Source organism: Erpetoichthys calabaricus, chromosome 11 (assembly GCF_900747795.2).
Source record: "Erpetoichthys calabaricus chromosome 11, fErpCal1.3, whole genome shotgun sequence".
Taxonomy (NCBI): domain Eukaryota; kingdom Metazoa; phylum Chordata; class Cladistia; order Polypteriformes; family Polypteridae; genus Erpetoichthys; species Erpetoichthys calabaricus.
This window is the reverse complement of record NC_041404.2, coordinates 31941613-31965622: the sequence shown is the minus strand read 5'-3', so window position 1 is coordinate 31965622 and position 24010 is coordinate 31941613. Positions and strand designations below refer to the sequence as shown.

Here is a 24010-nt window from a genome sequence, read left to right as displayed (position 1 = left end):
TTGAATTCAGGTGGTGGGGTCTCAATGCATCGAGAGGGAGGCTGCTCTGTCAGCCAATGGCCTACTGCAGCATCGTGATTGCATATGTATGAGGTTCATTAGCATAGTCCATGTATGGCTGTTTCTGGGTGGCATCCAGCGGAGTTAGAGGTGGGTTCATGCACACGCATTAACAAGATAATTGCAGTTTATAAAGGTAAATTGCCCTGAAATGTGTGTACCCCAGGGTTTATAAATCAGATTTGTATTTTTGGTGGATGCAATTTCCTGTTTTTTGGATGTTTGCATATTTTCACACTCAAATCCATGCAAAATTTTATAAATGAGACCCTTGAAGAGCAGGATGCTTAGGAAGAAGACCAGCATGGTTATTGAGTTTATTATGCTGGCAGTATCTTCTGGTTTTGAAAAGCTATCAAGTCTTTTTGGAGCCGATCTTCTGTGTCTACAAGTAGCAGTTGTGTTTGTGGTGTGGGATGCTGTGTGGTTAATCGGGGTCACAGCAGTGGATTGTTGTACCCTGTGACAGACTGATGTTGGCTTTCAAGGTGTGGGTGTAATTTTAGGATTTGCTGCCATGACAGACTGTGGTTTATCAGTAAATGTGAAGTCATTAAAAAGAGTAATAAATCATTTTCGCCTTTAATTGAATACTTCAGCCAAGGAGCTAATTTTACCTCTTCTTCTGCTGTCACAAGCATGTAGCGTGATGGTTTTTTTAGATAGACTAGTGTACTGCTGCGAGTGTGTCCATGAGTGGGCGGCTGTTCTCTCATGTTCTGCAGCGTTCAAATATGGTGCACTTTTTTTTTTTCCCCGTTAAAGAAGACAATGAATAATTAATTGGTCTGACCATTCACTTTCTGGTATAATGCAAAGGAGAGTAGATGTGCTTCCAAATAAATATTCAAACACAGTACAAGATCTGTAACTGCAGTCACCTTTTCGTTGAGGTTTCTAAAATTCTGCAGCTATTGGAAAGTTTTGAACATTGATATTGACACGGAACACAAATATTCCTCGGTCCACATACTGTATCTTCATTTTGAAGTTTAGTGACATTCAGAACAAAAATTTCTCATTGGTTTCAAGGAATCCTAACCATCAACAGACTCCATTTAAAGTTGTTCACTGACTATATGCCCCCAACTCGTAAATGATATGCATGGGGATTCTCATCTGACCCAAATTGACACTTTTGCTCCCAGAACACCCCAGGTTCATGTATGCATATGTTTTGAGCCTCTTCAATTGTGTTTACTTTTTGTCTGGAGTGTCTTATTTTCTCTCTATTAGCATCCCTGTTGCCTCCCCACATTTCTCTACTTTTAGACTTTCCCTCACTTCATTTTTCGTTTCCAGCAGAGGCTACAGTATTTGCATTACGGACAGTCACTGCCAAAATTGCCCTGGACCCTTTCTGGAAAACTCCTGATTCTTTTTCTTTTTCTGTCTGGAAGACTTCCTTTCTTAACCTGATCATTTTGGAGTTGTCAGCGGTGAAGTTGAATAGGGGATCTTGCTCTTATATTAAAAAACGGGCAGACAGGGTATAGCTGGTCCGAGCACGGGTGGGCTCACGTCCTGGCGGCCACCCTAATCACTGGCTGGGCCTCATGGGCTCCTTTATTCTTTTTGTTGTTGCTATTAATTTTAATGTAGCAGGGTTGGGTCATGTTATATGGTGGTTTTGTAGAGAGTGGGCACCAAGCATGCGGTTCTATTTTATTTTAATATAGACTCTATTTTATATTCAACATAGACTCAGGGAGGAGATGCTGGCACACGCATGTTGCTGCTGCTCCTCGCTGTTAAAACTTTCCATTAAAATTTGCGTTACATTTGCACTTCATATACTTCTTTTGCTTTTTTTTATTTCAATTCCTATCAGAATGGATGATGTTCTCCTTTAAAATATTTGTTTTATATTTCAATAAAAAATTGATCACAAAAAAATTAAAAAGAAAAACAGTTCAAATAAATTGAAAAGAATAATTGATAACACAAAGAAAACATTCTTGTCTGATGTTTCAGTTTCAGGCTTAAATCTTAAGTTTCTTTATAAACATGACATAAGTCAGGAACTACATTAGTAGTTATGCTAGTGCATACGATATAACATACGGCGAGAAACCCTCATGCCTCGACACCTTTCTGTTTGCAAGCAAACGCTCTCATCTGTCTTGTGGCGTGTGAGAATTTAAGCCATGCCAGGAGTGTTCATTACCACGCGAGCTTATAAAACCTTTCATTAGTTATCCAGAAGTAACATTCCGTTAGAATAAAGCAAACACTGATGTGAATTTAACATTATCTTACTAGGATTGGTTCTTTTAATAACAATTATACATAAACAGACAATCACATGTGAATGCAGCGCAGAGTGTTTCAATTCCAGATCACAGGTCCATATCTTTGTATCGGTCTCCAGAGGACTGGGGTAGGCCATCTCAGTACAGCATTACCTCGAATGACCAGCGGGGAAAAGCGCAGGCTGTTCCGCTGTAGTGGGTGTCTTCCTCACAAGCTCTCTTAAGTTTGAGACTTCTTGGCTGTCTGGCGAATGGCTGGCTCAAGACACACAGCACCTTGGGAGCAGCTGACGGACCACTCCAGTTCTTTATTGGTTCTTTTCTTGGAGTCTGAAACAAATATTTGGAGCCGTTGTCTGTAATTTAAAGACTTTGTACTACTTTCAGATTTCCCTGACTGATTGTCTACTGGTATGTATAACTGATATAAATGTTACAGTTCTTAGCATTTTCTTTTTATGCTGTATGATTATTTATTATTAAGCATATCTACTCTCTTTAGCAAGATATCCATAGTTTTTGGGTTCAGATTTGTATTTATTTATTTTTTGAGTAATGGGTATTGTAGTCATTCGGTTTCTGAAACCACCAGTCCATCCATCTACTTGAAAACTGAGCTGAAGCTGTCCTAGTGCTACACTGACCACCTGGTCTCTTTGCCAGCCTAAAGTCCAAGTGTAGGTGCAGAGGATATCATGCAGAGGACCTGTGTGTGTGTGTGACTGGTTTTAAAACGTGTCTCATTTAACCATTTCTTGTATATCTTTACTACATTTGTTAAAGAATACCCCAACCAAATATGCTGTATTATTTATATTACTAACCTGTCTAGAGGCTGAAATCTGTGTTCTTCAAAACTTGTTAGATTGTTTGGATATTTATGTTAATGAATCTTTGATTTATGGCAGGTTTTCTTATTGCTTAAAATCTGTTTTATTTAAAGTACTGCACTAATAAATATATGTTTAACTCTATCAACTATTTAGACTTTAATTCTTGAGAGTAGGTGTGTAGTTTGTGGTAGGCTGGTAGGGGCCCAAGTGCATTACTTTGCCCAGGGGCTCCCGATGCTGTTGTAGTGATGGCCGAGAAAAACTTTTAATCTCATGTTTTCATGCAGAACTGAAAAAAAAAACTTAATCGCTATAACCACATGGGCTAAGTAACATATATAAAAATATGCCATTTTTGGCTTGAGTATTCCTTTAAATAATGAAAACGCAATCAGTAATATGGACACAATCCTAAAGGTGTTCGTGCAGAGTCTTCTAAAAGTTCTTCTACATTCGTGGTTTGTTTGAGTGAAAGGCAGCAGTAGTTTCCCAGCAAGTGGTTAAAGTTAACCCTTCACATGAAATCGTGTGCCTACCCAGCATATGTAACGTCTCTTTAATTAATGTGTTGTGTTTGTGGCGTGCTTTTCATCAGATTTGTTTCAGTGTCTATGTGAACGTGGAAACTGTTGTGAACTAAAGAGTTCCTAAACACAAAGTGGCAGAAATTACTCAAAGTGGCAACACTAGAGGGGTAAGGCCTTGATCAAACCCTGCCTAGAAATGAAAATTCAAGCGTAGAAACTTTATAAATAAAAATATTTATTTTCACGAAAATGCAGTGTTAACAGTGAAGTTCTGAAGAACACAAAAGACAAAAGGAGTTGCTTGCAATATGCAGTCTTGAAGCAATGTCCCAGTATAGACAGTTCCAAAGAATACTCGAAAGAAATGAACAAAAGATTGAAATATAGAAATAGCACAGAAAAAAAACACAAAAGATTAACTTAGTAGTCAATGTGAACTTGGAAGCTATAGTCAACTAGAGAGTTCCTAAACACAAAGTCCCAAAAATTATTTAAAATGCCTACTAGAGGGGAAAAAACTGTCAAACCCTGGCTATCAATGGAAAGGGCATAGAATCTTTATAAATAAAAATATTTATTTAAAAAGAAATGCTCTGTTAACAGTGAAGCTTGGAAGAGCACACAAGGCAAAAGGAGTTGCCTGAAACGGGTAATTTTGAATCAAACAACGTCCTAATAAACAGATCCAGAGAACAGAAGAAAATCTGGAAAATTAATAAAAAGCAAAGACAGAAAAAATCACAAAAGATACTCGCCACGCTCCAGCACGTTCAGTGAACCACAGAGGACTGTGTGATGGGCAGGTGGTCATGTCTTTTGGAGGATCACCCACAAAAGCACATGGCACATTAAAACCAAACACATTGACATACAGAGACTAAATAATCAGCAATGTTAGCATAAAAAATGAATAAAATAGATATAAATGAAACATTTTGAACACAAGCCAAAGGGGAACCCTAGCTGAAACATAACAGTGGTCTTTCACAGCTCCCAAATCCATTCACACACCACAGGCACACTGGCACCATGTTTAATATGTTAGCCCTTGAAGCTCCAGGGCCCTGCGTTCGACTCATGTCATGCTTATGGCTGGTGTGAAGTTTGCACGTGTATTCACATGTATGTTTAGCCATTTTCAAATACGTCTTTAGGGGCGAGCGTGAGTGTGTGCTTGAGAGAGGCCAACTTTCAACTGAGAACCCATTCGTACCTGTCCACTGAAAGACAAGTTCGAAAGAATGATGGATGAATAGAGATCTTTGGGGGTGGCTGCAGGGGGAATAGAGATAGAAGATGAAAAAATAAATCCATTATGCTGTTCTGTATTTCATTTTACAGCTGCTGTTACCTGAAAATATATGCCGTAGAGTAATATCTTAAATTGCCTGTTATATTTTTCATTTATAATGACAGTTAATATTCTGTTTTTGCTTTTTAATCTCCTTCATTTAGAGACACTGCCTTCCCCAGCAAACACTATGAGCAGACACTGAGTGTGGAATTGTGTGGAACAGCTGGTAAGTTGAAGGATGCTTATTTCCTGCTACTAGAAAATGAGCACTTGGCTGTGAACTCGCCTGCTTTTCACTGTCACCCAAACGTAACAGTCGTGCTGCAGAACTGCCTTGGTATTGTTCAACTGAGTCATGGTCTTGAGCTCCTGCTTATTGTAACGTGCCACAATAGACTTTTGTGCCATTGCGGCATTGTGAGACATTTGGAATCCTTTTATAAAAGCCTTTGAATGGCACTCATTTAACAAAGTGCCGACTTAAGGGTGGTCCAGCAGCAGGGCTTACTGAGACTCAGTTAGTAAATGAAGGTGAAAAATTAAGATGTGAACATTTGCCTTTTATATGATCATAGGAAAGATGATATTTGGTTTTGTTAATTGCAATACAAAAGTGGTCGTCCACCTTTTAAAATGATAAACTCTGAAAAGCGGAGAGCTAACGCAGAACAACAATGGTTTTGCTCTTATGAATTTCGGCCTGTTGATCGCAAAAAAGCACCATTAAATGTTCCTAAACCATTATATTGTAATCGCCTATGTTTATGATTTCTTCTCATATTCTAATTATATATACGTAGTACAAAACTACAACTGGAACGTCTGTGGTGATATAAAAGCAATGGCCCTGCAACTCGGATATACCAAGGACTGCTGGGAACAGCCGTGATAAAGAGTCTCATTACATTAAATACAACTAGCAATCCATAAGCATTTGGTTCTGGGGCAGAAAAGTGCAGCCCATAAGCCACTTTTGGACCTAACAAAATCTTGGACTGACGAGTCTGTGAAAGTGATGACCAAGGAAAGTGTTTAAGAGGAATGTTTCCACAAATAACTGATGCCAGGGTTAAGGAAAGCATTTTTGTTGGTCCATAACTCAAACACGTCATCAATGACAAGTAGTTCAAAGATCTGCTACTGGGGCCGGAGGGAGTAGCATGGAAGGCATTCAAAGATGTTGTTGAGAATTTTCTTGCCGAATACAGAGCAGGGGCATAATCAAGATCATAGCCATGCAGTCTCAAACATTGGGTTGTACTGAAGAGCACAGTGACTCTAAACGTGGCACTGTCATAGGATGCCACCTTTGTCACAAATCAGTATGTGAAATTTCTGCTCTGCCATACCTGCCCCGGTCAACTGTAAGGACTATTACTGTGAAGTGGATGCATCTAGGAACAACAAAAGTTCAGCCATGAGGTGGTAGACCATGTAAACACAAGAGCAGGGCCACTGAGTGCTGAAGTGTATAAAAACCGCCTATCCTCTGTTGAATCACTCACAAAACAATTCCAGACTGCCTGTGGAAGCGGCATCAGCAGAAGAACTGTGTGTCGAGAGCTTCATGAAATGGGTTTCCATGGCCGAGTAACTGCACACAAGCCTAAAATCACTATGTGCAATGCCAAGAGTTGGCTGGAGTGGTGTAAAGCACACCGCCATTGGACTGTGGAGTGATGAATCACACTTCACTATCTGGCAGTCAGCTGGATGAATCTGGGTTTGGCAGATGCCTGGAGAACGCTACCTTGTGGACTGCGTAGTCCCTACTGTATTTTTGGTGGAGGATGGATAATGGTTTGGGGCTATGTTTTAGGGTTTGGGTCTGGTCCTTGGGTTCCAGTGAAGGCTACTGGTAAAGCTACAACATACCAAAGCATTTTAGAAATTGTGCACCTCAGTCTACCTGTATGTGGCAGCAATTTGTGGAAGGCCCTCTTCTGTTCCAGTTTGACTGTGCACAGAGCCCTAATCTCCTACACACTTTGGTCATCCAGTGCATATTCTCAGCTTACCCTTGGAATAAAAGCATCAAGTAAGGCAGGGGTTCTCAAACTTTTTCAGTCCTGGGACCCCTTTACAAGCCATACAATATTCGCGGACCCCTGATGCGGCCGGATTTGTCAACCCAAATTATAATAGCATAGCCATAGGCATAAAGTGTAAACTTCTTTTATCTGAAGCCGACTTTATAAAATAAAGCATTCTTTGTAGTCATATCATAACAACACTAACTATTGACAGTCAATGATACAGTGTCACACGACAGTCACAGGACTAAAGCCTGCTTAGCAAAAACAAAAAATGCAAAACAACTACAATATTTAATGCTTAATACTCATACTGCATAACTACAATACAACATTGTTCATTCAATAATGAAGAGTAAGACTATTAATTTTACGGCTCCCTACCAGTGGTAAACGTTTTAATTATTTAATATGTTCAAATGTATTACAAATACAATTACATTAGACTCTAATACTCATAGAAACTAATGAGATGTGTGGGCTTGCTTTTGTCGGCAGAGAAGGTCTATCCTTGGTGAGATTTTTGATAGACACACTCGAATGTCATCTTCCACCTGGAGACGTGATCTAAACTTAGATTTTATCACAGCTAATGCTGAGAATGATGCTTCGCACTGGTAGGTAGTTGCAAATGGGACCAGCACAGTCAATGCTCTCTCAGCTAAAAGCGTATACTCGTTCCTAACGTTGCACCAAAACGCGGTCAGTGTTTGTTCTTGAAATGTAAGTTTGAGACTTCTGTCACTAGACAATTCAGCCAGCTGTTGTTCTTCCTTCCCGGTCAAGTTGGTAAGCTGACAACTGAATGGATTTCTGATCCAGTCATAATCTGCAATGTTATCTGTTGGAAAGTACCTGTCAAAGTATTCTTCCATCGCCGACAAATGGTCAAAGATATCTGTTGCCAAGTTATCAATGGCCATATTGTTTTCATTCAGAAATTCAGTTAACAGTTCAAACATATCACAGCTTTTATTTTGTACTCGTGTCTTCCATATTCTCAACTTTTTCTTGAAGGCAGTTATCTTGTCTGTTGTTTTCAACATGCTTGAATCTCTGCCTTGCAGTGATGTGTTAAGTGCATTAAGTTGACAAAAGATATCAGCCAGGTAAGCCAATTTTGCAAGCCATACATTATCTGAAACAAACTTCACCAGCTCTGAGTTTTTGTCCATCAAAAATGATGCCAGTTCACCGCGAAGCTCGAAGACACGTTGAAGTACCTTTCCGCGTGACAACCAGCGAACCTCTGTGTGTAGCAGCAGATGTCGATGATCTGAGCCGCTTTCTTCGCACAGTGCAGCAAACCGTCGTCCATTCAACGGTCTGCACTTTATCCAATTAACTAGTTTAATGCATGTATTTAGCACTTCACCGAAGGATTCATTTAAATTCTTACTAGCAAGATGAATCATGCAATGTGTGGAAATAATATTCGGAGAAACAGTTCGTACGCGTGCAACAACCCCACTTTTATGACCTGTCATTGCTGCAGCTCCGTCCGTACAAATTCCAATACAGCTGGACCACTCAAGCTTGTTAGCAATGAAGAAATCATTTAGCATTGCAAATAAATCTTCACCTGTCGTTCTAAGTGGCACAGGTTTGCAGAACAGAAAGTCCTCGACCACATCATTGTCAAAGCAATATCGGCAATCCTCCGAATACCGGTCCCAAATTATTTAACAACTGTTTTCCTATGGAGTGAACAATATTTAGGAGCGGGAGCAATATGGTTAGTTATAACCAGCTTACTTATTTAAAAATATCGGTTGCATCATGACATCTGACAAGATAATAATGATGATGTACTTCTGGCTGTATGACATGAAGTCGAAACATGTGATGTTGTTTGAGGGTCTGACCAGCTGGGACACCATAGTGAATTATAATAACTACTTTTACCATTAAGAGACGTTGCAGCTGTTGTGCTGGAATTAATACAAAATATTGGAAATACATATATTTCTTATATATATATATATCAATATACAAATATTGTCTTGCAATAAATATTTTTTCGCGGCTTTCAGTGTAGTATTGTCCACTCGATAGGAAAACAGTTGTTAAATAATTTGGGACCGGTATTTGGAGGATTGCCGCAATATCTAACGTAGACGAGTAACTGCGCTTGGCCTGCAATATCGGTACTTTCGTCCAACTGTATGGCAAATGTACTGCTTTGTAGGCGCTCAACCAATTGTAATTGGATGTCATTGGACATGTCGCAAATTCGCCTTCTGATGGTATCGTTTGATACTGGTATAGACAGTAATTTTCGGCTGCTTTCTTTTCCTAACATTATCTCGCATATTTCTAAAGCCGCTGGCATAATCAAACTCTCCGCAACCGTGTGTGCTTTTTTTGCTCTAAGCTATTCGCATTGCCATAATATACGAAGCCTTAAGAGCTTTTTCATTCACTGTTGTCGCAGTGCTAATAATTTTCTGCTGATTTGCATACACTTCTGCTCGACGTTTGAAGAAATCAACGGGTTTGTCTTTTAGTTCATTATGCTTTGTTACAAGATGGCGCTTCAGTTTAGCAGGTTTCAAACTTTCGTTCGACAGCACGTTTAAACAAATGACACATTGTGGCTGATCACTGTTGTCTTTGTACGGTATAAATCCGAATTGTAAATATTCAGGATCATATTTACGTAATTTTGCCTTACGCGGTGCGGACTCTCTTTCGGCATCATGTCTCAGTTCATCGCCACTATTTCCATTACCCCCATGCTCTTCTTCAGATATCCGCTTACGCTTCAAATATTTATCCATACGTTAGTTGGGCGTACGAAAAACAATTTAACAAGCAAGAATTACCACTGTATAACTTAATAATTAATCATAAACTGTGCCCTGCCTGGGGTTTGTTTCCTGCCTTGCGCCTTGTGTTGGCTGGGATTGGCTCCAGCAGACCCCTGTGACCCTGTGGTTAGGATATAGCGTGTTGGATAATGGATGGATGTGCACGATTACAGGCTGCGTCTCTAATGACGTCATCATAGAATAGTTCGTAATAGACATATATATATATATATATATATATATATATATATATATATATATATATATATATATATATATATATATATATATACTATATATAGAATATCAACAGTAGTGAGGGGCGAGTTGATTATTATTCGCATTATCCGATTGGATAAAATGGTGTTTAGCGAAGAAGTTATTAATTGTAAGCAATTTTCACCCTTTCTGCGGACCCCCTACGGTCGGGGGTCCGCGGACCACAGTTTGAGAACCGCTGAAGTAAGGCATATTTTTGAAGGTGACCAATTAGATGTTACCGAAGAAGAAAGTGAATATATGCAGGAGTGGAGTGTACAATCAAATTAGCATGTGGTTCCTTAAAAATCTCTTCAGAACTGACTGCCATGCCCTGGACAATACATTCTGCTCTTCAGAAGGAACACAGATGATTGTCGGAGGCCCCAGACTGACGTTGTGCTGCTCCATGGGGTTCCTTCAGCTCCTTTTTCAGGAGATTTAAGTTGGCATTGATATAACAAGTCATCAAGACTGGGGAGTGGGGTTTTATACAAGGTGAGTCAAAATTATGTTAACATTTGAATGGCAGAAACATACTTCATATGTGCAAGATGATTTACAGGAATGTCTCAACCTGTTCGCCATCATGATCAACACACAAAAACCAACGAGCAACAAAACCATTTAAAGCCCGGACACACATTATGTGGGGAATAGATGATAACCACAGTCCATATTCTGTCATTCAGGTCACTGATATCATGACCTTTCCTGCTATACATGAGCTCCTTCACCATACATTGAATTGCAACCTTGCCACCACTCTTCTTTGCTCTAGTGTTAATGTGTCAGCCATGGTGTACATCTGTCTGCAGAAGAAACAGAATCCATTAGTGTTAACATAACTTTGACTCACCCTGTGTTTTCAATGGGGTTGCTGTTCTTAAAGAACCCATTCCTAGTCAGCATGCATCTCTACTAGATACATTATATGTTTTATATATATATTTTCTTTGTATTTATATTTTAAAGCATGTGATTTTTTTTCTGTTTTTACTTCTTTTCAGGCCTCACACCACCAACAACTCCACCTCACAAAACAGTAGATGATGACCTTTTTAAACCAGAGGTGAAAAACGACTGCCCTCAAAAAGGTTCTTGGCTGACAGTAGGGAGTGGGTTACGGTCACAGTCAAGGAAGATTCTGGAGCAAACTGAACTGTATGCAGAGCTGTGCCGAACAGGTACGATGTCTGAAAAAGAAGACCAGCGACAAGAAGGCAGTGGCCAGACCGTTCAGCGTATTTTTGGAGATCACGACTACTGCTTGCAGAGTGCAGGGGAGCGACACAAGCGATTGTCTGTTACCACCCTGCCTGGCGGCTGCACACATGAGAATGAGAAAGGCCTTAACAGTGGGCCCCAGTGGCAGTGTAGTCCACTTCCTGAGAAATTGCACCCATGCCAGCCAAGCCTGAGGAATAAGAGCAACAAATTACTGTCCCGCTCAGGATCACCCCTGGCTCTGTCCCTCAGAAACACCAGGGAGCCTTACCTACGATCATCACGGGCACAAGTCTCTGGAAGTTCTACAGTGTGTTGTCAGTCTCGATCTCCAAGTGGTCGACAAGCCTTCAGGTAATGACACATGAGGCACATTTTATGTTTCATGCAAACCTCTCTTCTTAGTCATCTAAGGACATTGCAGTGGCTCAGCTAGTGGTGTATAGTCTCCATTATTAAAGTGTGATCTGTTAGGCTCCAGGCATTTTCATAAAGCTGTGTCTGTTTTGCAGTAGGTGTGCTTAGCATGGGAATATTGTTATTTATAAGTTGATTTATTTTGTTGCTGAAGGTTAAACTCCTAAAATATTAATAACATTTTGCTTTCTAATCTCCTTAGCTGTGAGAATTCAGAGACCTGTCATGTGGAAAAACAAAGAAACAAGACCAATGTAAGTGAAAAAGTAAACCAAATGTGGAAGCAGGGCTGTGTGCCCATGGTGCACTATTACAAGGGCTGTGTGCTTATCTAAATAAGTAGTCTGAACACATGCTGTCAGGTTAATAGACGTGTTTACTGTGTCCTGGACTTTGTCCTATTCTGAAGTGACGTCCTGCCTGTAGCGTGCTGTCGCTAGGATCAGGCTCCAACGCTCCCATCATCTGGCATTAAGACCCAAATGGACAGTTGGGTCATTGGAGTACAGCATGTACAGTAAGCGCCATATAATAAGATCCTGTGTGTTAGAGTCACACCTACCATATTGATTATGAAGCTGCAGTTGCTTCTATGCCGAAATAAAGATTTAAATTTTTTACCGGGTCTGGTGAGAAGTACAAGAGTATGATTCAGTTTGTAAAATTAAATGCTTTTTTAATTGGATTTAAATAAATTTACTACCAGACAATTTAAAACCCAGAGAATAGGTTGGTCCCCCCAAATGTACCCATTGATGCCAGGATAAGCTCTGGCTACCTAAATCGTTGATCTGCATAAACAGGATTACTAATGGATAGATGGAAAATAAAAATTACTGTATGCAGAATGTATAACGATGAAATCAGTCAATATAAGTCAGAGAATGGTAAAAATGGAAAGGATTGTCATATAAATAAATGCACTGTCAGTCACTATATACGGTAGCTACAAATACAGTCAGTTCACATATTCGGCAGAAGTTATGTTCTTGATAAACCCCACGGATACAGAAAACCTGGAGACTGAAGCCCTGATCCTGTGGGAAACGTGGGGTTAGGGTCTGTCGGGGTGTCAGCCGGAGGGGAGCCGGGGTCGGGTCTGCTCTCGCCCCTCAAGGCTCTGTAATGATCATTCCACCGTTTCACCTATAGAAACCCTGTTGCAACCTTTACTTCCCCTTGAGTCCAGTGTGATCATCTTCTAGATGCCACGAGTGACTACAGCAGGGTTGATAACGAGGACCTCACTAAACCATCCAGTCAGTAATAGCAACAGGCAGTGTGTACAACGAGCAGGGACATAATGAGACCTGCACTTACTGGATATTACGCATTCGTGGGGAACAATTACAAGACTTGACCCCAAACATGAATGGGCTTCCACGGCTTACTCGGCCCTCTTGGCACTCGTTGATCAATTCAGTGTACTGTGCATGCAGCCCCAGACATCTAAGGGTAACACAGAAATATTATTATTCGATCTCACATGTCATTCGTGCTCAATAGGACTCTGTGAATTTTTTTTTTCTGCTGCACATGGCTGCAAATACAATCCCATGATTTCCGTCCCCACCTTAACTCGTGGCCCGCAGTGAGGACCTTATCTGCAAATAGGCGAGATGAGACTTCGAGTGCCATGAAACGGGTTACACTTTTATATTAGCGTATAAGCAAATCAGCGGGAGCAGAATCTCTGGCCATTTACTGTACTTGTATATTAAGAAATCTTTGTTGTGGGCATCTAAACACTGACAGGACCCTGGCAGTAGACAGCACTTATTACATTAATATTATACAGTAGACCATAGAAAGCGTCTATAGTAGGGGGCTCCGGGGGGTGTCTGTGTGTGTCTCAAAGATTGCTGCACTTCAAAACAAGTCGCAGTATTCAGTAATGTTATTAAGATGTTTCAAAGGGGATTCATTCAAAGTTGATTTAAAATTGCTACAGATCGCAATGCTGTATTGACATCAAACCCTAAAATTAGATCATCAAATGGATTTGAGTACCAGTAAGAAACATTTCCAGATTAGTTTTACTCACTCAGACACGGCATTCTCAGCCATTCTCTTTCGATCATCTACTGAACAAGGGCTACTCACCATGCCTTATAGAAAAAAAAAAATTGTACTTCATTTTGTTTCATCGTGACTTGGCCTTATTGCATACTTTGTGATTTATTTGACCTTTTTCTCACTATGTTTCTTATGTGTGCAAATGGGGTGTACATTGGCACTGACTCTGTAAAAATGTAAAGCTGTGCTTTGATAGAAAATGTGACGTTATCAGTCCTTTTTAGCCACCCGAATCTCACTCCATACATACCATACTAAAATATAGCATCACAAAATATGATTGGGAGTCGAGGGCAGTTGGTTTCTCTTGGCATACAGTTCTGCGAAATGGACGCTAAAAGGTCTTTGACGTGCAGTTTTTTTTGGAGATAACAGCTTTTTGGGGGCAAAAAGAAAGACAGATTGCTCTTTAAGGGTTTAGCAATGCCGCACACCCCTTTTTCTCAGAAAAGGCTGCAGATGAAAATAAACAGGGGAATAGTGTTTTTTTGGAAATTCAGTATGACTAACGACAAGCCACGATGAGACAAAAAGGCCTACTTGTGCAGACAAGAGGTCATCCAGCACAATATAGCTGGGGAAAAAACTCTCTGCACTTCCCTTTCAAACTTTGTGCACGGCACACTGAGCAGACGGCCTCCCATCAACCCCAGTGCACTTCTGCTGGCTGATGGAAAGTGTGGACCCCTCCTCGGCACCACTACAAGGTTGTATAGAGAGAGGGGAAAAAAACAATATACTTTATATTGGCTCAGCAGCACAACTGGTCACAAAAAGGCAAGTTTCACAATTCTTTTTGCAAAGCAAAACAAATTCAGTCTCGCTCAAATCGCTGGTTCATTATTAATAATAGCCTAAGTAGGGCTGGCACCCTGGTTCTGCATTCCATGCCCTGAACTGAAATGAAAGTTAAAGGAATACTCCACCGTGAAATTATCGTTTTTGTATCTGTTACCTACCCTGTATTATTTGTAGCAATGCCCGAAAAAACATTGAATTTATTCATGGAGAACAGATACCATGGGTTTCAGTGGAGACCCGCCGGGGGGTCAACAGCAAACGATAACATACCGTCCATGAAAAAAATGTTGAATTAGCCGTGTGACATAATTCAGTTGTCGTGTATATAGTCGTAAGCTCACAACGTCTCAAACACGTGTGGGATGACTACAATATTGTAAAAGAAACGACTTCCAGAAAGTACTCTTGTGCTCCAATGGGATCAAATGCTGTGTTTTAATGTGTCTTTAACATCATTGCTTAGATTGTTCTGTTGCTCTTAACACTGAGATATTATGCCTTAATATTTGCCATTGGTCGTTACTGAGAGTCTGTACATTTATTATGGAAACGCATGCAATATAAACAGCATACAACTAGCTCATTCTAACAGTAGGCCTCCCAGTCCATTATTATTTAATTTACTTTTCAAAGCATTTTCTAATTACGACATAGACTTACAGTATCTTCTGTTTTGCTCCTCAGAATGAGCGTCACATGCTCTACGTGCATAACTTGCGAAGCAATGTCAAGGAGTCTGCACTTTGGCATCGATTTGAGGCGCATGGAGAGCCTAAAGAGCGCAAGGTCACTGTGAAAGACAAGTACGTGGTGCTGTTTGTTTTTGTTTTGTTTTTTTTCCTCATTTCTTTCATTTATTTTATCGACATGCTCCATTTTTATACAAGTGTCAGACTGCCTGCAAACTCACTGACCGACTTCTTAAAACATGTTCAATGGCTTTGTACAGAATTTTATATTTTTCTGACATTGTGGCCATTTTATACATAAACCTTCTGTACAACTTAATTTTTATCAGTTTTTCTTTTGACACTCTTAAGACCATAAATTACCAAATGAAGAATACAGTGGAACCTCGGGTCACAACCGTAATTCGTTCCAAAACTCTGGTCGTAACCCGATTTGGTCGTGACCCGAAGTAATTTTCCCCATAAGATTGTATGTAAATACAATTAATCTGTTCCAGACTGTATGAACTGTATGTAAATATATTTTTTTAAAGATTTTTAAGCGCAGATATAGTTAAATATACCATAGAATGCACAGCGTAATAGTAAACTAAATGTAAAAACATTGAATAACAGAGAAAACTAACACTGCAAAAGTCTGTGATATAGCACTATGAACAGCTCGCTAAAAACACTTTTTTTTAATGAGTTTTAAGCACAGGGAAAAAAATGAACATTTGAAAAATCCGTCATTTGATAAACAACCAAAAAAAGTAACCGATCGCTGTAAACAGAAGTGAAGTGGAGGCTAAAATCCAATAGAAAAAGTCTTCATTAAATACAACGAGGTTAAAACAATGCTGGAATCTGTTTACTTTAAAAACAAGCCCTTTAACTGCCTTCTCGGCCTTATGTGGCCAGCCCTCTCTCTCGCGCATGTGTGTGTCTGTCTCGTGTGTGTGTGTGTGTCTGTCTGTTTGTCTCTCTCGCTGCACAGGGAGAGACTGAACACGTGTGGAAATCATTGGTGCACACAAACCGAAAGGGAAACTGGCTTGTTCGTATACCGAATGTGTGGTCGTGAACAGATGCAAAAGTTTGACAAACTTTTTGGACGTAACCCGATTTGTACGTGTTCAGAGACGTTCATGAACCGAGGTTCCACTGTATTCTAGTTTGCTCCGTCACATCATTTTTTCACGCATTTTTCTGCCCACTGCTATCAGGCAATTCAATGTTTCCTCCCGACGTACTCTTTAAGTTAATTTTGAAATATCTGCACAGTATACATTTGTTTATTTTAATTTATGTATCTATTAACTGTTTAAATGATTGTATTATTTGTCACGTGAGTCTGTATTCTTGTTTCTGCTGTTGTATGCATCTGAATTTCCTCATTGGATTAATAGTAGCCAATCAAATCTAATTATTACACATCATCCAAAACGTTAGTTCAGCATCAGTTCACAAATGCAGTCTGTCTGACACTCGTATGAGTTGTTAAATGAACTCACAGTAACCATCTGATAAATTAATATTAAGTATACGGCAGGAGCTGAGGCCCTGGCATTGACGTCTGCTTTTGTTTTATAGAAAGGGCTTCCATCTTGAGAAATAAAAACCAGTGAATAAACTAAACTTGTTTCCTCTCTTTTTCCGACTTCTCCAGAGAGCGATGTCGACAAGCTGGCTCCACGCCCAATGGCACACAAGACTCACAGACACAACAAAAGAAACGGGAAACCCCTTTCCAGATAAGCTTTGGGGGTTTGAGAAAGTTCTGTAGAAAACGCTACATTGACCTGGGTAAGTAGATGCTTCAAAACTGGGGGTTTCTTTTAATTGCATTTGACTCCGTGACTTTTTGCCTATCTATGACCTTCCTGTAAACGCCCCCCACCCAAATTTTAGCCCAATTTAGTAACATTTAACATTATTGTCTTTCTAGACCACCTGCTGCATACATTGCTTGAATAAACGATACATTTCAATTTTATAACGTAACAATGGCTAGTCTTGCAAGACATACACGATGCTCGAATGAGAACACATGTCAGGGGACAACCTGCTTGAAAGGTTTGTAGCGAATATCGATGCTAAAAAGGCTCCGCCCACAGATATTGTTTTTATTTTCCACACATGTGGCCCCCATTTATATGTTTAATTAGGGGTCTTTTTAGGTGGCTTTTTGGCTCTAGACAGTTTATTGTAATCATAACCTTGCTGTCTGTCGGATCAGGTTAACAAGAGCACCTCTACTCTTTGCAGTTCAAAATCACCGCCCCCAATCTGAGTGCCACTTCTATAAGGCATCGGATTGGTTTAGAAATGTGACACTCAGAGAGCCGTCCAGTTGTCCCACCCACTTTTAAGCAAGATGTATTATAGGGCTGGCTCTGTGAGACTAAACATTGGCAAACCCACCCAGTCCAATTCAAGGACCAGGGGGACCAGATCCAGTTGTGGTAGAGTCCTGCATCAGGTCAGGTATCCTCAGGTACCAGCAAAAGAAAAAAAAAAGATTTTTAGGACGTTATGCTTGGGAGGTCTTGGTTGTGATCCAAAATGTAGAAAATGTGGGTCATGTCTGAACAAAACCAATCTAATGACAATATGTCCTTGTTTGTCATGCACTGTTTCATCTCTTTTCACATTTTTCGATGATGCTGAAATCCGTGTGCGGCTTCTTACAGCGCCTATGGGGTGGAGAGTTAAAGGAACGCCCTTCACTGGCTTCTTCAATATCAAAGACACTGTCATATTTGGCTAGGCAATCCCATCTTCATTATAGAAACATATTACCTGATGCTGAAAAGGAGAAATTAGCTTCTGGGAAATACCAAATAATTGATTATCCATCTAGAGTTAAGTAGGACGTGTGAGGACATTGTGTCATTATTGATTGAAAAATAACACATCTGGTAAAAAAGTGATTAAGACTGTCGCTACATTTATACACAGCTAATGGAGTACGACTCAGCATCATAAACATTGCTTTTAACCTTATGTAATTGTAATTAACTTTTATATGTTTTCCTATTACTTTTACAGTTCCATCATTCATAGCACACATCTTTAACGTGGATGCCTGATAACCACTAAAAAGCCAAAATCAATGTCATCCATGATAAGCAATGTAGGATCTCACAGTAATGTGCTGCTTTTTCCATCCTAAATAATATAAAAAGAGAGTACAACCACAGAGAAGGGACTTTATTTGATTAAAAACTAAGTTTGGGAGATGGCAGCTAATGAGCTTGAATGTGCTGTAAGAGAAGGACAAATCAACGATAAAGAGTTGGGGTACCAGCCTGGGAAACCCTGCATAAAACTCATAAACAAAAAACACGCAATAAGTTGTAGAAATGATTTTCAGATGCAAGTTCAGACTGAACTACCAAAGATGGCAGAGCTTCAGGTTTACAGTACTTCCAGGTAGGAAGAGGCGGGTCCAGGTGGATGGACATGGAAGTGACATCAGAGGTGTTATAGCCATCAGTCATCCGGTCTGCGGAAGAAGGAAGAGAAAAGCCCCTGGAGCGGCGGTAAAATTACAGTCCCTAGAGCTCTTCAGCTGTCCCCTATGAACACGTGTGACATCGGACACCAAAAAAAAAATTCAGACGTGACCTTCAGTAGGCTTTGCACCCCAGGAACCAAGTTACCCAAACTATTCTATCACATTTCAGTAATTATTTACTGTTCTGATGTTGATCTTTCTGATCATAAATCAAGTCATTACAACAGCAATTGACAAGAACATAATTAATTGCAGAATTACGGTATTTGAGGTTCTTCTAGAGCAGGGGTCCTCAATCACGGTCCTGGAGGGCTGCAGTGGCTGCAGATTTTTGTTCCAACCCAGTTGCTTAATAAGAAGCACTTACTGCTCAAGTAACACTTCTGCTTCACTTTAGTTGTCTCGCTTATTAAGATTTTGAACTCTCATTGCTTATTTTAGTCAAAAACAGCTGTATTCTTAGTTTTTAATTGCTCCTAATTTGCAATAACATACAAATGACAAAAGAGAGCAGCATTTCTCCATTTAGCTTGTTACCATTTACACCTTTATGTATTTATCATGAACGATTGGATTTAATTAAATACGTGGGAGGAAAGTGAAGAGAAAAAAGTGAAGGACTGAGAATTACTCCTCCATTTTAGCCTTCAATCATGTGGATGATATCCTTAGAAAGGGGAAGAAAATCTAGGATATGAGAATGACCTGACATAGCAGAGTTAAAACACTAACAAGCCATGAAATTAAACTATTGGTAAGAACTGCTTTCTAATTAAACAACCGGGTTTGAACAAAAACCTGCAGCCACTGCGGACCACCAGGACTGTGATTGAGGACCCCTGTTGTAGATTGTCTCTTTCTCTTGCACGATTTGGCTCAAAAACTAATCAGCACATCGTCATCTCATAACAGGATTAAGTTTCGAGTTTAGTATTTTTTCCATCCAGCCATTTTAGCCCAAGAAACTGTGACACACAGACAGACGGACACACACAGACCATCAAAATATCAATGTTTTTGGTATCATGGGTATCAGGAAGTTGAGTTTTGAAAGTCTGTAAAGTTCTACTGTCTACCACACTACTTGGTCGCTTATTGCATGTGTCTTTGGTTTTCAACTGTGTCCCTGTGTTCTTGATGAACTCATTTTAAAATTACAGTCTCTATCCACTGTACTAATTCCCTTCTTAATTTTAAACTCTTCAATCATGTCTCCTCTTAAAGCTTTTCAGTTTAAGGAAAAGAAGACTTTTAATCTTTCTTCATAATTCATCCCTTGTAGCCCTGGACTCAGCCTAGTCGCTCTTCTCTGGACCTTTTCTAGCGCTGGAGACCAAAACTGCACCCAGTACTCCAGATGAGGCCTCACCAGTGTGTTTATAAAGCAGAACCTCTTTGGTCTTGTACTCCACACATCAAGGCGCTATATAATCTAACGTTCTGTTAGTCTTCTTAATGGCTTCTGTCTGTCAGTTGATAGCGTAGAGTCCACTACGACTCCTAAATCCTTCTCATAAGGTGTACTATCGATTTTCAGACCTCCCATTGTGTATTCAAACCTAACATTTTTACTTCCTAAAAAGTTTGCATTTCATTGCTGATTGGTTGCTGATTAAGTAAAAAGGATTATAAATTTTAAGTCAATTAAAATTAAGGCAAGGAATATCCGTTCCATTAGAAGCTCTAATTTCTTACTATTTGACTGCCTCAGTGAAAACAAGTGAATTTGTTCCTGATGCCAAAGAGTAATCAGGGTATTATTTTAATATGCTAAATTTTGTCATTATGCAAAACTCACAATAAAAATTTAGTTTCTCTAAATATATATATATATATTTCAGTTCCATCGCACACAAAACAGAAAATTGTGTATGCCAGCCAACACGATATCTCGGTCAGGTCTAACAAATTAGATTTTGCACAAATCGTTACAATTGAATGTTGCAGTTTTCATATGATACTCATACCGGTGAGATGCTAATTACTGCAAGATATTCAGATAGTTGTGGTTCTACATATTGAAATTATTTCTGTGAAAATAAATGTTGTCTAAAATATAGCTAATAACTGACATTGTTCTGTAATGCCACACTGATTTTTCCTTCTTTTTGTCAGATGCCTGCTGCCCTCTATTTACACGTGTTACCCATAAATGTACTCGTTTTTGTCTGCTAAATATTAGATATTAAATTAAATAATATTATATTTAAATATTATAGATGGACACCACGAGTTACCTCGTAAATTACCGTCGGGGATGTGGTGCCAATGTGTTAAGAAAGTTGTTCGTAGCCACTGTGGGCCTCCAGAGTTTGAGTTTGACATCTCTTGTTTAAGGTGTCGTTTACGTGTATGTGAACCGTTCATTTGAAGGTTTTGAAGAACATCTGAGGTAAATTTCAAGTTTATTGTCATATGGACGCTTCACAGTAAAACTCTTAGCTGCAGTCTCGTTTAGTATAGTAACAATAGTAAAACCGACAATAAACGGTGCATGTTTAATTGTCGCCGAACTTGGTAAGTAATAACAGAGGCAGAGGGCACCGTCATCCGACTGCATGGGGGGCTCGTGAGGAATTATCACTAACCTCACAACTTTAAATTTGCTGCTTATAGAATTGTTATACTAATATTTAAAATGAAGTACACATTTACAAATGGCTGTTCTGGTACTTGGTCACTTGTAATTGTTTCCAATAATAAACATGTGCAGGACCAGGTCAGTTTGACTTGTGGAATCAATCAACATTTATTTTGTGGGCCACAGTTCCGATGTGTTCTTATTATCGTGGGTACGGTCAGTTGTGGTTTTTAAAAGAACCTGAGATGAGGGCCAGAACTGTCCCTGGATGGGCTTCACACACCCTGATTCGTTCAGGTTCCGTTTAGAGCAGGGGCGTCAGAGTCAGAGCCACGGGTTTTTGCACTAGCCATGCTCTCAATCTAATGGCCGCTAACTGCTGCTAATGGAGCACACTGCATTTCCCTTTATTTTCATTAACTTGCCTTTCAAACATAACTGAAGTCTTGATTTTGTGTTTTCTTAACCAGTCGTAACCAAACAATAGTAAGATGCAAAGCAAGCCAAAAGAAGACAGGCACAGCTCCTGGAGGACCACCAATTTAATTTCCCTTTTAGCTGTTGATGAAACACATTGAATTCTCTTGTTCTGCCTCACCAAAATGGTTGTTTTTCTTTTTTATGAGAATTCCACGAAGTGTTTTGTGGGTTTGAGCAGATCAGTATTTCTCAGATCTTCACTTTTTCCCCTTTTATACATTTTATTCAGACAGGTATGATGGACACAAAAGTGCTAAATGAATGAAGTTGGCCTGATCGTCTGTTCACTTGCTTTGCATCTCATTATTGGTTGACAATTTGATAAATAAAAAATAAACAATGAAGACAGAAGTCATTTAACAGCAGGACAACGTAATACGTTCAGTTAACAACAGTAATCGGTGACCCGCCATCATCTCGGTTTGACCCACCTGGTTCAGCTCTCTTAACCTTCAGGAGGTTAGGGGGTAAATCTGTGTGGGCATAAGGAGAACGTGCAGACTCCAGTAACCGCACCATTGGGGTCACCCATTTCAATTTCACTCACTCTTATTAAGGACACTTCCACTTACAGTATGTGCCCAGCGTGCCATACCATAATTTCAAATGGGGCTAAAACAAGTGCAATGAAAACGCAACACGCATGAAGACAATGGCAAAGCAGAACCAGCAGAATTCCTTCAACTTAACGATGAATCGCGTGTTTGAGGACACCAGTGGGAATTGAAGAGAAGTAAGTGCACTTTGGACTGAAGCCAGGAAGCACTTCCTGACACACGGAGTTCTGGGAATGTGGAACAAGCTACCGAGCCATGGAGTTGGAACAGGAACCTTGACAATCTTGAAGAAGTATTTGGGACAGCATTGGAGTTAGCTAAAAAAAAGGAGTTTGATGGACTGAGTTGTCTCCTTTCGTTTGTCACATTTCTTATGTTCCTAAAACAGAACAGTGTGTACACGCTGGAGCTGTGCTTACAGGACCGGCCTGATCTGAGACGTTCCCCTGTTGTCTTGAGTCAGCAGCTCTTCTAGCATTTCAAGATGGGGCCCATAAAGCCTTCTGCTGCTGTCGTGAGCGACCCTTGCTGCAGAGAACATGAAAGGATTGCTGCTGAGGTAGACTTTGTCAGCCACTACTTGTTGCCCATATCAAACACTAGCGTGCTAAAGAAAAATGAAATGGTACTCAGACCAGACTGTTTCGTTTGTGACACCATGTGAAGAGTATTTATGCAATTTTAAATCCATTTCGTACAGATTGGGCCGTTTAGAGTTTACTGCTGCTGCCGCTGTGAGAGACCTCTGGGTGCTTATTAAACTCGGCATCGCCATAAAGCAGGGGGGCACAGTCCTAGTCCTGGAGGGCAGGCAGGCTTTTGTTCCTACCGGTTTCTTAATTTAGTGCCTTATACTGAAATGAACTTCATTTAATCAGACGGCCCAGTCTGGCACTCAGCTCCTAATGTGACTTTTACTTCTCTTCCCTTACTATTGGCAGTGTTGCCACTTTTCTGTTTTTATTTTTTGCTTCATTAAGTTCAGTTGCTCGTCAAGAATTTTAAGTTGTTTATTGTTACTTTTTTATTAGACGGTAGACAATTAACCATGAATCACAAATAACAAGGCAGACTTCAGCTAAATGAGTGTTGTTTCCACTCAATTGCAGACATTTTAAGAGTGTTTTGGACAAACTGCGAGACAGTTTTATTTTTCCCAGTGCATTTTAAATTCCTTAAATTTACTGGGAAAGAAATATGTGGCAGCGTAAAGTGCAAAATATCTAGCCAAAAAAACAAACAAATTTAAAATAAGAAATTGGTTGGAAGGCCTCCCAGGAGCAGGCAAGTCTAGCATGGCGTGTAGGCTGCTCCCCCTGAAAATAGACAAGAGTGAAGTGCTGAAATTGTGAGAACCAGTGGCCTGTAAGGCAACTTAATTACAATTGTTTTTCATTAAAAGTGTCAATGGACCAAATAAATGATATAAATCTTGTAGCACCACTAAAGCCTTGGAATTCTCTGCAGCATTTGTGAAGACTGTTGCTGGAATGGGGCGAGTGTTTGACGGGTGAAGCCAAGTGCGGATATGTGGATCGTGAAATCAGCCCTCCAGTCCGCCACTTATTCAGCATCAAGCAAATTACAGACCCACTGGGGTGTATTTGGATAATGGA

At 39.9% G+C, this 24010-nt stretch overlaps 1 protein-coding gene across 1 annotated transcript in view; it reads left to right on the top strand.

Moving 5' to 3' along the window:
• ppargc1b (peroxisome proliferator-activated receptor gamma, coactivator 1 beta) overlaps positions 1-24010 on the top strand; it is a 214899-nt gene that overhangs the window by 179452 nt on the left and 11437 nt on the right. The window contains exons 7-11 of the mRNA XM_028812910.2: positions 5128-5192; positions 11078-11648; positions 11914-11965; positions 15273-15391; positions 16926-17062. Of these exons, the coding sequence (XP_028668743.1) occupies positions 5128-5192; positions 11078-11648; positions 11914-11965; positions 15273-15391; positions 16926-17062 (944 nt within the window). The remainder of the gene's footprint in view (positions 1-5127; positions 5193-11077; positions 11649-11913; positions 11966-15272; positions 15392-16925; positions 17063-24010) is intronic.